The sequence below is a fragment of the Barbus barbus genome, assembly GCF_936440315.1.
Source record: "Barbus barbus genome assembly, chromosome: 28".
Classification (NCBI taxonomy): domain Eukaryota; kingdom Metazoa; phylum Chordata; class Actinopteri; order Cypriniformes; family Cyprinidae; genus Barbus; species Barbus barbus.
Window position 1 is genome coordinate 20,791,923 of NC_136756.1, and position 13,766 is coordinate 20,805,688.

At 37.4% G+C, this 13,766-nt stretch overlaps 1 protein-coding gene across 3 annotated transcripts in view; it reads left to right on the forward strand.

The window, feature by feature from the left end:
* LOC306848372 (uncharacterized protein C1orf21 homolog) overlaps positions 1-13,766 on the forward strand; it is a 29,708-nt gene extending 15,942 nt beyond the window's left edge. For 2 of the 3 annotated variants that reach the window (XM_079382882.1, XM_079382883.1), the window contains exons 3-6: positions 7,866-7,951; positions 9,297-9,367; positions 10,719-10,779; positions 11,749-13,743. In XM_079382882.1, the coding sequence (XP_079239008.1) occupies positions 7,866-7,951; positions 9,297-9,367; positions 10,719-10,779; positions 11,749-11,790 (260 nt within the window). In that variant the 3' untranslated portion in view covers positions 11,791-13,743. Of the gene's footprint in view, positions 1-7,865; positions 7,952-9,296; positions 9,368-10,718; positions 10,780-11,748 lie in introns of all 3 variants that reach the window. The other variant, XM_079382881.1, reaches the window with a different exon arrangement.

Genomic DNA, 13,766 nt, shown 5'->3' on the forward strand with positions numbered 1-13,766 from the left:
CGTGGGTTCACAAACTCCCATTTTTTTACTCCCCTGACATTTATCCCTCCCTCTGCATAGCTGTCGTTTTTCTCAAGGCCACACTTTCCTTGTTTCCGTCCTTTCTTTGCGATGGGCTGTCTCCTTTTCATTATTCTGCCTACTTTTCTGCCCGCCTTCCCATTACCTAAGCTATTTTACTTCATTCTCTCATTTATTTCACCCATGGTATCCCTTTCTGTTTCTCATTCAGGGTTCTCTTTATCCATGTTAGAGAGAGAGTACTTCCAAACAACTAATATTTCTGTTGTGTGTGTTAGCATGTCCATTGCTGTTCAAAAGTTGGGAATCAGCAACAGTGTTGTTTTTTGTTTTTTGTGAAAGAAATTGATGCTTTTATTCAGCAAGGATGCATTAAGCAGGTGTGACGGTAAAGACACTTATCATTTTATAAAATATTTCTATTTTTATATATTATGCTCTTCTTATGAACTTTCTATTCATCATAGTATCCTTAAAGTATCATGGTGTCTACAAAAATATTAATCAAGACAACTGTTTTCAACATTGATAATAACAAGAAATTAGATTTCTGAAGGATCATGTGACACTGGAATAATGGCTGCTAAAATTCAGCTTTGACATTGTAGGAATAAATTACATCCTAAAATATATAAAAATACAAAACAGTTGTTTTAAATTGTTATAATATTGTGCAGTATTACTGTTTTTCCTTTATTTCTGAGGAAATAAATGTAGCCATGGTGAGCATATAAAGCAACATTTAATCTATTATTTATTTATTTCAGCTACATTTCAATTGGCAAAAACAATTTTAATAGTTTAACAATAACAACACTAGCTAGTATACCATTTTAATCGTATATATTTGCTGCTTTTGATGAAAAACCTATTGACCAATAATGATGTACATTTATATACGAATTAACGTGTGTAGTATCAATACAATTTGAAAATGCTACATCCACAACACTGTCATGTGACATCTATGACATCAGCCTTATTGTTTTTCTCCACTATTTAAGAACATGAACTCCTGTCCCATGGGGCCGTGGGATAGTGTCGTTATTTAGCTAATCATTTGACAATGTTTTGATCATAGGGAAGTATCGGTAGTCAGATGTAGGTGCTTCTTCTCTGAGTTCTGCACTTCCTCTTGTTATATTTTGAGGATGTGAGTGTTTATACTGTATCTTCTGGTCCTCATCTCTTTCTTTCTGTGTGTGAGATCTGTAGGCTCATGTGGCGTTCTGATAATCTGAGTGAACTGTAAGGCACAACGACAGATTGATGAGTATTATATTCACTAGCGCGAACAGAGCAGTGACCTGGTTACTGTGGATTATTGTGAACCCCCCCCCCCCCCTTCCCCTTCTTCTCGCTCTATCTGTCTATCTTTATGTCTCTCACTCGCTCTTTTTCTCTCTTTCTGCTGCCAACCCCATGTCCTTCTTTCCACTGCCCTTCCCGGCTGTCAGTCAAACAGCTCTATCAATAGAACAGAGGGAGACAGCTTTCGCCCCTCTCTCTCACTTGATTAGTGCCAACAGACTGTTTACTAGTCAAACTGTGTCAGTGTTCAGGCAATGATTGTGTGTGCGTGTGTCCTCATCTGTGATTCAGCGCTTAGTCGATCCCAACAACACACAAGATCTCCGGCACGCACAATGACAGGAAAGGCAGAGCTGCCCTAATACAAACAAGGGAGGTAGCAGGCGGAGAATATGTTGTCTGGTTACATGTGATCTGCACTGAACTGTTGAGATTGTTGTGTGAGTGTGTTTGCTGCCAATCTGTACCGGGGCGTTCACATTGACGCCTATTTGCACCGACAAAGTGACCAGAAGACATTTAAAAAAAAAAAAAAAAAAAAATTGTGACGTATTGTCAAGTATGGTGACCCATACTCGAAATTGGTGCTCTGCGTTTAACCCATCCAAGTGCACACACACAGCAGTGAGTAGTGAACAAATACACACACACACACACACACCCGGAGCAGTGGGCAGCCATGCTGCAGCGCCCGGGGAGCAGTTGGGGGTTCGGTGCCTTGCTCAAGGGCACCTCAGTCGTGGTATTGAGGGTGGAGAGAGCGCTGTACATTCACTCCCCCCACCTACAATCCCTGCCGGCCGGGGACTCGAACCCACAACCTTTCGATTACGAGTCCGACTCTCTAACCATTAGGCCACGACTTCCCCATTTGATTTTTAATAAGAGCCAGCCATATCTGACATAACCGACAGCGACCGTTTGCAGTGCGATGAGAAATGTTTACTAGTTCTACTATTAAAACTGGGTGGCACTGTATATAAGTAGTTGGTACTGTATATAAGTTCTAATTTCCATTTTGCTTTTGTTGGAAATAAATTATCTTCAGATGATGCTGTAAATTGTTTCAGATGTATTTAATCCCGTAACTTGTCTTTTTGAACTATTTATTAAAAGAACCAGCTTGAAAGAGACATTTGTTTCTTGAATCTGGCTACACTGTGCATTTTGTATCTTTGATTTATTAAAAAGCAGCAGCGCACAAGTCATTTTTATTGATTCACACTGCATTGTTGCACGCCGTCTTAATGATGTACTCTGTGTTATAGTATTTATTTTTAAATATGTGACCCTGGACCACAAAACGTCTTGAGTCGCTGGGGCATATTTGTAGCAGTAGCCAAAAATACATTGTGTAGGTCAAAATTATTATTTTTCTTTTATGCCAAAAATCATTATGATATTAAGTAAAGATCGTGTTCCATGAAGATATTTTGTAAATTTCTTACCGTAAATATATCTCAACTTCATTTTTGATTAGTAATATGCATTGCTAAGAACTTCATTTGGACAACTTTAAAGGCGATTTTCTCAATATTTAGATTTTTTTTTTTGCACCGATCATCAGATTTCAGGTAGGATATTCAAATTTGTGAATCTCTGAACAAACCACACATCAATGGAAAGCTTATTTATTCAGCTTTCAGATGATGTATAAATCTCAATTTCGAAAAATTGACACTTAAGACAGGGTCACACACTTTTTTTTATTTTATTTACATTTTATACATTTTTTGCCTCTTTCCATTTTTATTAGTTGTTTTTTAATATTTCTTTGTAGCTATAATTTGGTTTTTATTTCAGTTTTGGTACTACTTTAACTTAAAATGAAAAATTTTGCCTTTAACTGAAATAAAATAAGTTTTTAGTCTAATATTTATGTTTCAATTAATGAAAATTATTTTTAATAGATTAAGTTAGTGACAACAATACTCTAGCACACTGTATGTTTGTTTTTGTGAGTTTTTCCTTGCCATTACTTTCTGGCACTTTAAAAAAAAAAAAAAAACTCATATTTCTGCAAACTCATATTCATAGCTCAAGTAGAGTAAAAGATTGATTTTGGGGTTTTAGGAATAGATGGTAGAATCCATGTTAACATTTATTACAAGCAATTTCATTGCTTTATATTTATTCTGCATGATTTGATATCTTCCGGTCATTGCATATAGATTTGGCAGATGCTTTTATCCAATGCAACTTACAAGGTTTATGTTAACATGCTTGTTTTTCCTATAGATCAAACCCATGACTTTGGGGTTGCTAGTGCCTTGTATTACCAACTTAGCTTTATGAAGTTTGCAGGGTGATTTGTTTCTGCCCACATGCAGCAATATTTAAAAATAAAAAATAAAATAAAAATAAATGACACATCGAAAACTCAGATATTGCCAGCATTGATTCATGCATCAATATGATGCATAATGCATTTCAGAAATATTACTACAGTAGAAAAGCTTTCCTCTCCATTTGATTCTAGAGACAAGAAAACTAATTTATTGCCATTTAATTTTAATCAGATTATTGCTAGTTATGCATGTTAACAATAATAGGCCACCCAGCAGCAGGAACGCCCTGTATGGCCCAATAATACAGCCAGTCATCGACCTTAAGCGATAAAATCACTATATGTTTTAACAAAGCAAAAGAGGGTGTGTGTGTACACGTGGCTTACTGTCAGGCTGTGGTTAATACATTTCATACAGCCATTTTTCAAAGTCACCAAGTGACTGTGTTCACAAAGCGACTGTTTAGCTAATGTTTTTAACAGCAACGGTGTACAGTAGCGCAACAGATCATCTCAATGACACTCTGCCTTCTGAGGTTTAGACGCATGACTTCAGATGTTTAACGACTGATCTTTAACCAGAGGCGTGGTATCGGTCATGTGTCTAAAGGTAGCGCAAAACGTGCCTCTTGTTTTTTCCGATTTCGGGAACTCTTCCCTGTTCCGCCATAACGTTAGAGAGTAATCTTCCACCTACTATCAAAGACAGTGCGAGACTGACAAACTCTCCTCCTTTGCTGTGGACTCGCTGTGTTAACAGGCGCCCACTTACAGGATAGCTTCAGGGCAAAGCTTCTCCACACTGATTCTAAAAGTAAAGCAGCCCACTCATGTTCCTCAGACACGCCACTCACAGCACTGAACACATCTGAAATTAGGCCAGAAGGTAAAAGTGAGAGGAAGACAGGGTTGTGGAACTGTCTTGTCGTTCGATTTAGCCGAACGAGCAGCCAGACAGCTAAATTACCTGGTCGTCAGAAGGCATCTTGTCACGAACGCAGAAAAAGATAACAATAAAGGCCTAGTGATTAACATGCATGTTGTGATGTTGGTCTGAAAAGGGAAATACATTTTTTCAGCTTAATTTTAAACAATGGGGTGTGTGTGTGTGTGTGTGTGTGTGTGTGTACATACACTACCATGTGTGTTTATAATAGTTTTTTGTTATTGGAAGGTTTTATTGGTTTAATGCTCACCAGAGCTTCATTTGTTTGCTCAAAAATAAAGTAAAAACTGCAATATTGTGAAATATTTAATATTACAATAGTTTTTTTCTATTTTAATATATTTTCTGTTATTTGTCATAAGTCGCACAGGTATATTCGTAGCAATAGCCAACAATACATTGTGTGTGTCAAAATGATTGATTTTTCTTTTATGCCAAAAATCATTAGGATATTGAGTAAAGATCATGTTTCATGAAGATATTTTGTAAATTTACTACTATAAATATATCAACTTCATTTTTGATTTGTATTATGCATTGCCAAGAACTTCATTTGGACAACTTGAATGGCAATTTTTCTCATTCTCTTTTCTTTTCTTTTTTTGCACCCTCAGATTCTTGGCCAAATATTGTCCTATCTTATGCTTTTTTTATGTATAGCAGAGTGGTAAGTATTTATTCTAAAATTTGCTAACATTATATTGACCATATTTGCTAAGTAGATATAAAATGTTTCATGAGGAATCAAATTTTCCATTATCATGTTCCTTGACATTATTCGTTTATTTATTCATCAGAAGGACTAACAATAAGTGTAAATGTAGAAAAATGTCTGAAACCCTGAACTGTGTGTAGCACCTGTCGTTCTGCATATCCATCTGAAACATTAAGAGAGTGATTGAAGTTTATTTTTAACAGCATGCTTGATCATATCTGACCTTAAGCATGTTTTTTTTATTGAATTATTTGTTTTAATTTTTGCAAAGATGATGTTCTTCAAAGACAGGACAAAAAAATGTTTTGAACCCAGCAACAAACTCACAGATGATGTCTGAACATAATCTTCTTTGTGCCCATTTAGTGAAATATGAGAAAAAAGATAAGTTATTTAAAATGCAAAATAACACTGGGATTTTTAGGTGATGCCACAAATGAATGACTGAATTTGAGTGTTTTTGTTTTTTGAAATTGGCAGTTGATTCGCATAATTAGAACTTCCCAGCTCTTTCTTCAGGGTTTAAACACTGAAATGGAAAAATCGGAGATGGTGTAAAAATATCTTTGCCTTGGTACGGTCATACTCATGAGTCATGAAACAAGAAGCAGGCACAAAACTACCATCACAGCCCTTAGGAAATTGAATGGCCTAATAAAAGGCACATAAAAATCATCTCTATATTCAAAGTGTTGTTTAATTTTATGAATAAAATATTTATATATAAATATTAACTACTATTCACTTAGTTCTTTAACACATCCCATGATGCTCATAAATCCAGCTTGCAACATTTCTCATTCTCCCTATCATTTTCTGTCCTCACTCTACTACAATATTATATCATACTTCAATATAATAGCATAAAATAATAAGTCGCACAGAGGCCAACCTTATTTCTGTCTATTGAGAAAGCAAGCATCCTTCTCTCCATCAGGTCCTAAAGGTCAGCATCCTGCTGTTATCATTAATTAGCCAATCGAAATATCCCTACATAAGAGAACCTCTCATCTTATCACCAAAATAGCCCATCTGGAACATACTAAGCTGACAAAATGACACTCTCTCTCATCGTAAGCAACAAAGTCCTCCATTTCTCTGAGATGCGCGCTTCACGGATTATTCTCATCCTGGATAGATGGATTAGGAATGATATGTTCCTCAGATCTCCTTTTTTAGTAATGCTATCACCCTACTTGTGTACATGTGAGAAGAGAGATGTATTCGTATGTATGCGCATATATGCTCTATGAGAACCAGGAGGCCTGTTTTGTGTAACACAGCACAGCCAAATTAATTAAATTTTGATTTGAATTTGTGTGTGGTGTTTCTCCTTGGTTTGGCTGAGTTTGTGTGTGTTTGTCAGCATGTTGAAGCGTGGTCTTTTGTGCAGAGACATGTTTACATTCCTCAAGCTGTGAAAGACTGTCGGCGTTGCTCTCACTTTTTTTTCCTCTCCTTTTATATTCCTCTTTTTTGTTTTCTCCTTTTTCTCGCTTTTTGTGCTTGTGCTGATGGGCTGCACTGAGTCACATTCACAGGCTGCCCACTCCAGCTGTCATGATGGTAACTGACAGGGAGTTCACAGCGAGAAAAGGAGAGAAAGACGCATAGAGGCAAAGATAAACAGAGATAGAGTAGGCTGTGATTGCCTCACGCTGATTTGTAGACAGAGTAAAAGATGTATTTATGTGTATGTGTGGGTGTTTGTATGTTATGAGGAAGTAGATGCATGGACATGCAAATGCGTACGTGGCCGCTGGTAGTTACCGATGGCTGGGAAAGGGCAAAATCCAAAACGTTCATCTGTTAAGAGCTGTTGTTTCAAATGTGAATTCTCTCACTCACGTTGTTCCAAACCAAAAAAAAAAAAGGTGTTGAAGAATATGACCACTCTTTTCAGTATAATGAAAGCGAAGGTGGAATAAACCTGTCAAGCTTCAAAATAATAAAACCACCATAAATGTTTGTAAAAGTTGTCCATATGACTTATGCTGTATATTTTCTGAAGCCATACAACAGATTTGTGCGGGGTACAAACTGAAATGTAAATAATTTAATAAAAACTGAATGTATAGGTTGTATGCAATATACAGTGTATTAGTAAACAGTGGCTGTTTGGGCAAGATCATGAGCCCTGTCATGCCTGATTCATTATTTTGAATCAGATCTTTTCTATGAATCTGATGTTTATGAATCAGACTGATTTGATTCTCAAGTTCAGCTTGCTGACGCAGTACAACAGTTAGTTGAAGGGCAAGATTATCAGACAGTAATTACGTACATTTTACCTTCTCACGCAAATCTGTCATCTATAGAATACTTTCAGTATGACACATAAGTCATGTGGGCTATTTTATGAAACTTTTATGGTGATTTTTGTGTCTTTCAAAGCTTGAAAGCTTTAGTCCCTATTACTGAATGGAAAAAATGAAAGTACATTCTTTTGAAATGTTTTCTTTTGAGTTCCACTCATATAGGTATGGAATGACTTCATAATAGAAGTTTCATTTCTCTGTGAATCATTTCTTGAACAATACTAGAATGAACCTCTAACTTGTGTTTTTCTCTGTCTATCATTGTAGATGAATATAAGATGAAGGGAGTGGAGGAGGTGAAGTACATGCGTGGAGAAGACGACAGAGTAAATGCACGCAACCAGGAGAACCTGGTGAGATACAAAACACCTGGGAAATTCTTCCTGTGTAGTGGTGTCCATCGTATTTTGCTTAGTATTCACACACACACATATGCACACACCGCTTGAGGCTCATATGCCTTTTGTTGGCTTATACATTGAAAGGTAAATCTAAGCGTATGCAGTTCACACGTGTGCCGACATGTTTGGAATGTGGGAGAGGGAAATTCTAAAAAAAGTTCCTTTTTTGTCACAGACTCTCACTCTCATACTTAGACACTCCCATTACCAGACAAAATGTAATATTCTGGAGTTTCTACTGGCATCTTTTCTTACAAAAAAATCTCAGATGTCTTTCTCTAATGAGGAAGCTATGTATTCTTTTTATTATTATTGTAATGATACTAATGATTTTAGAGATTTTATTGTTTTTTGAACCGTAAAACAATACACACTTACATATTCATATTGTTTTTTTTTGTCGCTTGACTAATAATGTTAAGGTTTCTTGTATAATGACCTTTAGAATTAAGCTGTCTGTTTGGCTACCTTACTTTTAAGATTTTATGTAAATTACCCTGTTATGATTGGCTAAAAGAGTAATAATGTCACTGCCAAGTTGTTAAATATTGGCATTGATATGCAAATGTGGGTCATTATATGTTAATGTGCTCAGTGGGGGTGTCAAATGCTTCATTATTTTTTAAATTTCTTATCCAAAATACAGTTCTCAACATATTTCAAATGTAAAAATCCAAATTTCAGATTCCCAATGTATTTTTTGCCCGGACAACCTTGAAAAGAATGATATTATATAATGATATATTATATATCAAAACAATCAAAGAAAACTTGACCAAATTTCACGTACATCATATAATTTAGTGATCGTAATAAAATTCTCCTGTTTCTACCCCTTTTTGCATCTTGGTTTCCGTTATAAATTGTCTGCTTGCATTGTGAATGAGTGTGTTCACGTATACATTTCAAAGAGCGAGTAAAATCCTTTTCCATGATATTCCCCCTTTAAACTGCCTGGCTTAATGAAGTTGTACAGGCAGAGCAGGTGTTCGGATGCCCATGTTCTGATAAGGGGGGGGTGAGAGGAGAGTAGAGACGCAGTGACAGCGAGGGCAGCCCTCTCTCTCGCTGTCTCTCAGCAGGGCAGCATTCTCATTAGCAGTGGCCAGAGGAAGGTCACTCCCAGGGCCTCTGTATCACGCTGTGTTCCAGGCAGAGAAGCTGGTTCTGGCCCACGTCCAAAAGCCGACAGGGTCTCTGCACCAGAGGGCCACCAGGGACGGTCGGCGGAGGCTGAATTTGGCTTTGTTTTGAACAGTAGTAAGTGAAAACGTGCTCATTCCAGGTGTGTTTGCAGGAGAAGAGCTCGACGCAGCACAGGACCAAACAGCACAAAGAGGTGCCTGGGCCCAGCGCCAGCAAGACTAAGTGAGTGGGTTCATACTTGTCTTTCAGTTTACGGTATGCGTGTGTTTCTGTTTGTTTTGTGTGTGCGGGTGAGGGCATTAAAGTTCTTGCTCTATTGAAAACGTGCCAGAAGTCTGTAAAGTGTGTGTGGTTTGTTTTGCTTTGTGGCCTGTCTTATCCCCTCTGGATCTCATTTGCATGTTCTTTTTGAGCATAATGTGCCATATGTTTCGTAACTTATTGTATGTAAACATGATGTGTTTATTGGCTTCGGATGTAATTGTCAGTTTCAAAGTGTTTTATTGGTATAACTATTTCTAGTGAAATTGCATTTCTAAAGCATCAACACAATTGTAAATAAAAAGGCTAACACTTTATATTTATTTTCTTTTGTTAAAAGTCATTTAAAGGAATAGTTCCACCATAGATGAACATGTCATTTATTCGCCCTCATGTAGTTTTAAACTATTGATGACAAAAAAAAAAAAAACTGTGATAATATCTGCAATAATATTATTTTCGTGAGTTAATTTGGCCACTATAATTGTGTAGTGAAAATCATGACAGCCCCATTTCAAACCCATATTTTCTTTATTTCCATGAAAATGCAACAAAATAAATGGTCATTTTTGGAGCTAAACTGCCTCAGTCCCCATTCTGATTTGTGTTTGTATGGAAAAGAGCAGCATGAACTTTCTGCAAAATATCGTATTGCTCAATAGAAGAAAGAAAAGATACAGGTCTTAGAAGACAATCAGGGTAAATGAAGTAAGAACTAAATAATTTTGCGGTGATATTTAGCTATTTATTAGACATTTAGTATGAGATGAGAAAATGTTTCAAAACATCTACAACTATTACCGTGTAAACTAATTTATCTGTTAACCATTAATATTTTATTTGTTTATGACTTAATGGACTTTAATTTTCACTGAGCTTTGAACGCTACGAACACATTAAACAGAAAGCTAATACATATGGTGTTCAAAATGTCTGGAGGTAAAGAAATTGTGTTTGAGGGAATGTTCATTAAGAATGAAGAGTTCATTATTGTTTTATGTGCGTGTCGATGGAGTAATGCTCAGTTAATGTGCTGTGTGTGTGTGTGTGTGTGTGTGTGGAGGCAAGGGTTTATAGTCCCTGCAGTAATGCGTCTATAAAAATGATTCCTGCCCAGCCACTCTGGATACTACAGGAGCTGGTAGCTTTGTGTGTGTGTGTGTGTGTGTGTGTGTGTGTGTGTGTGAAAGAGTGTGTGTTTGTGTTCTTTATGCTTGTTGTAATGGAAAATTCTAGTGTATTTGTTGCTTCCCTTCTCCTACCCCCACTAACTTCCTCTCTTTCTTTCTCTCTCTCTCCATCTCTCTCTCAGCATACATACGTCAGAGAGTCAGCAGGAGTTCTTCAGAATGCTGGATGAGAAGATTGAGAAGGTGAGGGAGGGAGGAAAAGAACGAGGCACAGAAGTAAAGCAGGGAGCAGATGGGTTAGAGATTTTAAAGGGCCAGTGTACATTAACAACCCTTCAGAGGACTGTTCGTTTATCTAGATTGTGACATTTAAAAGATTGTCTTGTCCTTCCGTCGTGTGAATCGCCTGACTGGTACTTCCTGTAGACCTCTGGAGATAAAATGATATATTTATGGCTCTGCTTTTTTCCCAGTACCTCCTCCTTTCCCTCTTATCTTATCTGTCTTTGTCTCTCTCTTGAGGTCTGAGATCAGTTGGAATAAAATTTATTAAATCTAAACATTTTAGATTTTGTTTTAAATAAGACCGGGTTATGTAAGGGTTGTAGGGCTTTTAGACTGCAAAAAAAGTCTCATTTAGAATTAGCTATCTGCATTTTCATCTCATAAACGATAAAATCCTGAACTTTTTGTTCAGACAGTGTTGTCAATATATCTACATTGGTGCCATAGAATCACCTGACCATCTAAATGTTCAAAGTTTAATTGGATGTTAAATCAGGCTTGTAAAAATCAGATTGCGGTGGGTTTTTATATTTTTCACAACTGCAAGAGAAAAGTCAGCGTTGTGAGAGAAAATTCGCAATTACCTTTTTATTTATTTATTTTTTTATTTTTTTATTTTTTTATTCTGTGGCTTAAACAAGAAAAACATAATTGTGAGATGAGATCTCACAATTCTGAGATAAAAAAAAATGCAATTACCTTTTTATTTCTTATTCAGTGCCAGAAACTTGCTTCCATAAGCAATCTGTTCTCATCCATCGTTGTTTAATATTCATGAGGAACAGGATTTTGGTCCAATGAGTTTTATTTGTGATTGGAGCAACCTGGCAACCAACACTATTATCACTCTTGCTGCTAGTTAGGACAGAAACTCAAATTCACTTATAGCATTTTTGTTTAATCTTCCTCTCTCTCCATATTTTTTAGGGGCAGGACTACTGCTCAGAGGAGGAGGATGATGTGACATAGCAGAGAGGCGCCAGATCTTGCCAGAGATGGAAAGAGAGAGAGAGTGTGAACTCAAAAAATCAGTGTTTCCTATGTCTGTAACACTCTGTCGGTCTGAGAGCGAGTGTGCGTGTGAGTGCGTGAGAGCGTGTGTGAGTGAGAGAATGCAGGACTTTTCCTCATAGGCTGTTGCACCCTTGACCCCTTCTACTCTCTTGGGGTTGCCTTGCTTGGAGATCTAGATGGTTTTGGGTGAAGAAAGAACAGCTTGATTGATGTATTATCAACACAGACTCACTCTGACGTGAAATGAGGACCCCCGTCCCCCTTTGCTCCTCTCCTCCTACGGCCAGCATTGAAACGCCCCCCTTCCTCCGCTGTGGCTGTGACGAAGCCATCTGAGAGAGAGAGAGAAAGAGAGATTATGTCGAGGAAAGCAAGATGAAAGGATATGGAGAGAAAAAAGATGACATGCCCCTCCCAGTCCTTGTTTTAAGTGGCAGGCCAGAGAAAAACCTGACAAATGGAGGAACAAGAAGAGAGCTTACGAACATCCTTTGGAGATAACGGGGAGTGTTGTGGGTTTATGGGGGGAGAAATTATTGCGCAAGAGAGATATTTTATTAAGAGCGACTATATGAGTGAACTAGCTGATTATTTTGATAAGAGCGTCGTGGCAAGTTTTTGAACACTTGAGTCTGGACTCCTGCCTTTGAAGGACCTTTTTTAATTTGACGAGATTGATTTGTTTGTTCCATAAATGTTTTTTGGTTTCTTTTTTGCTTATTGCATAGATCATACCTCTACAAGCTTGTGCTGTAAAGGTCAGGGCTGTACGGTGACCCCATAACACACTCGCTCACTCACACACACACACACACACACACACACACACACACACACACACAGAGAAAGACTTAAAGCTAAAATTATCACCACACCCTCTTTCCACACACACACACAGGTTCACACTTTCATTTTGTATATCCTGCTATTATTTGTAAAGGTTTTTTAAAATAGACGGAAATACTGTCACACACACCCAAATATATCCCTTACAGCCACCCGCAAACTGGCAGCATTATTTAACTTAAAGATCCGTATTGACTGTTTATGCTGCCCTTTAATACAGGTAATGGACTGTGAAGAGACTATGGCAGAGAACTGGGGTTGTCTGTGTTGTTTTGTGTGTTTCGAGGGCTGTATTTGTGTTAATCGTTGTCAGAGAACCAGGTCTTGCTGTGTTAATGTTGTCAAAGGGATGGGGTGTTTGTCTTAGGCCTGTATGTGCTCAGCTAGTGTTTACCTGTGTTTCTCACCCTGCATCTCTTACTCAAAAGTATTCAGTCGTGTTGGCTCAAATGAATTCTTGTTGTCTCTTACAATTCATAGACATATTCTAGATTTAACCCGTATGAGGTGAGGTGGGGTGGGGTCACTTTGGGGGACACAGCGCTGGCCAAGCATCTGTCACTATGATTACTGGATTGAATCCTTTTTAATTTTATTTTAAGTGTTTTCTTTTTCTATTAAAATATAAGACACAGGAGCTGTGGTTTCTGTGAGCTGTCTCGCCGATTAATTTTGTGTGTGTGTGTGTGTAGGTACGTACTCTTTAATCCTTTACAGCGTCATATTTCCTGTTGGTGGTCTGACTCATTACGTTTAAAATACCTAATGGTTTCTGGGGTTGAATTTCAAATGCAGATTACATTTCCACCATGGGTTAATATTATCAAACCGTACAAATGTTTAACTATATTGTTAAAATAGCTGTCCAACAGCACGTCTTTTCGGAGAATCCACACAGCGACGAGACATTAGGAGATGTTGACAGACCAACGCGAAGCATATGTGCTTTTTAATTTCACTTACTACTTGTGGTTTGTCTCCACCTGCAGGTTGAAGAGTGGCGCTGAACTATGCTAGAAATGTATAAAATGGTATATTAGATTAAAATGCATATAATTGTATAAAATGAACGTGTTTTAGATTTT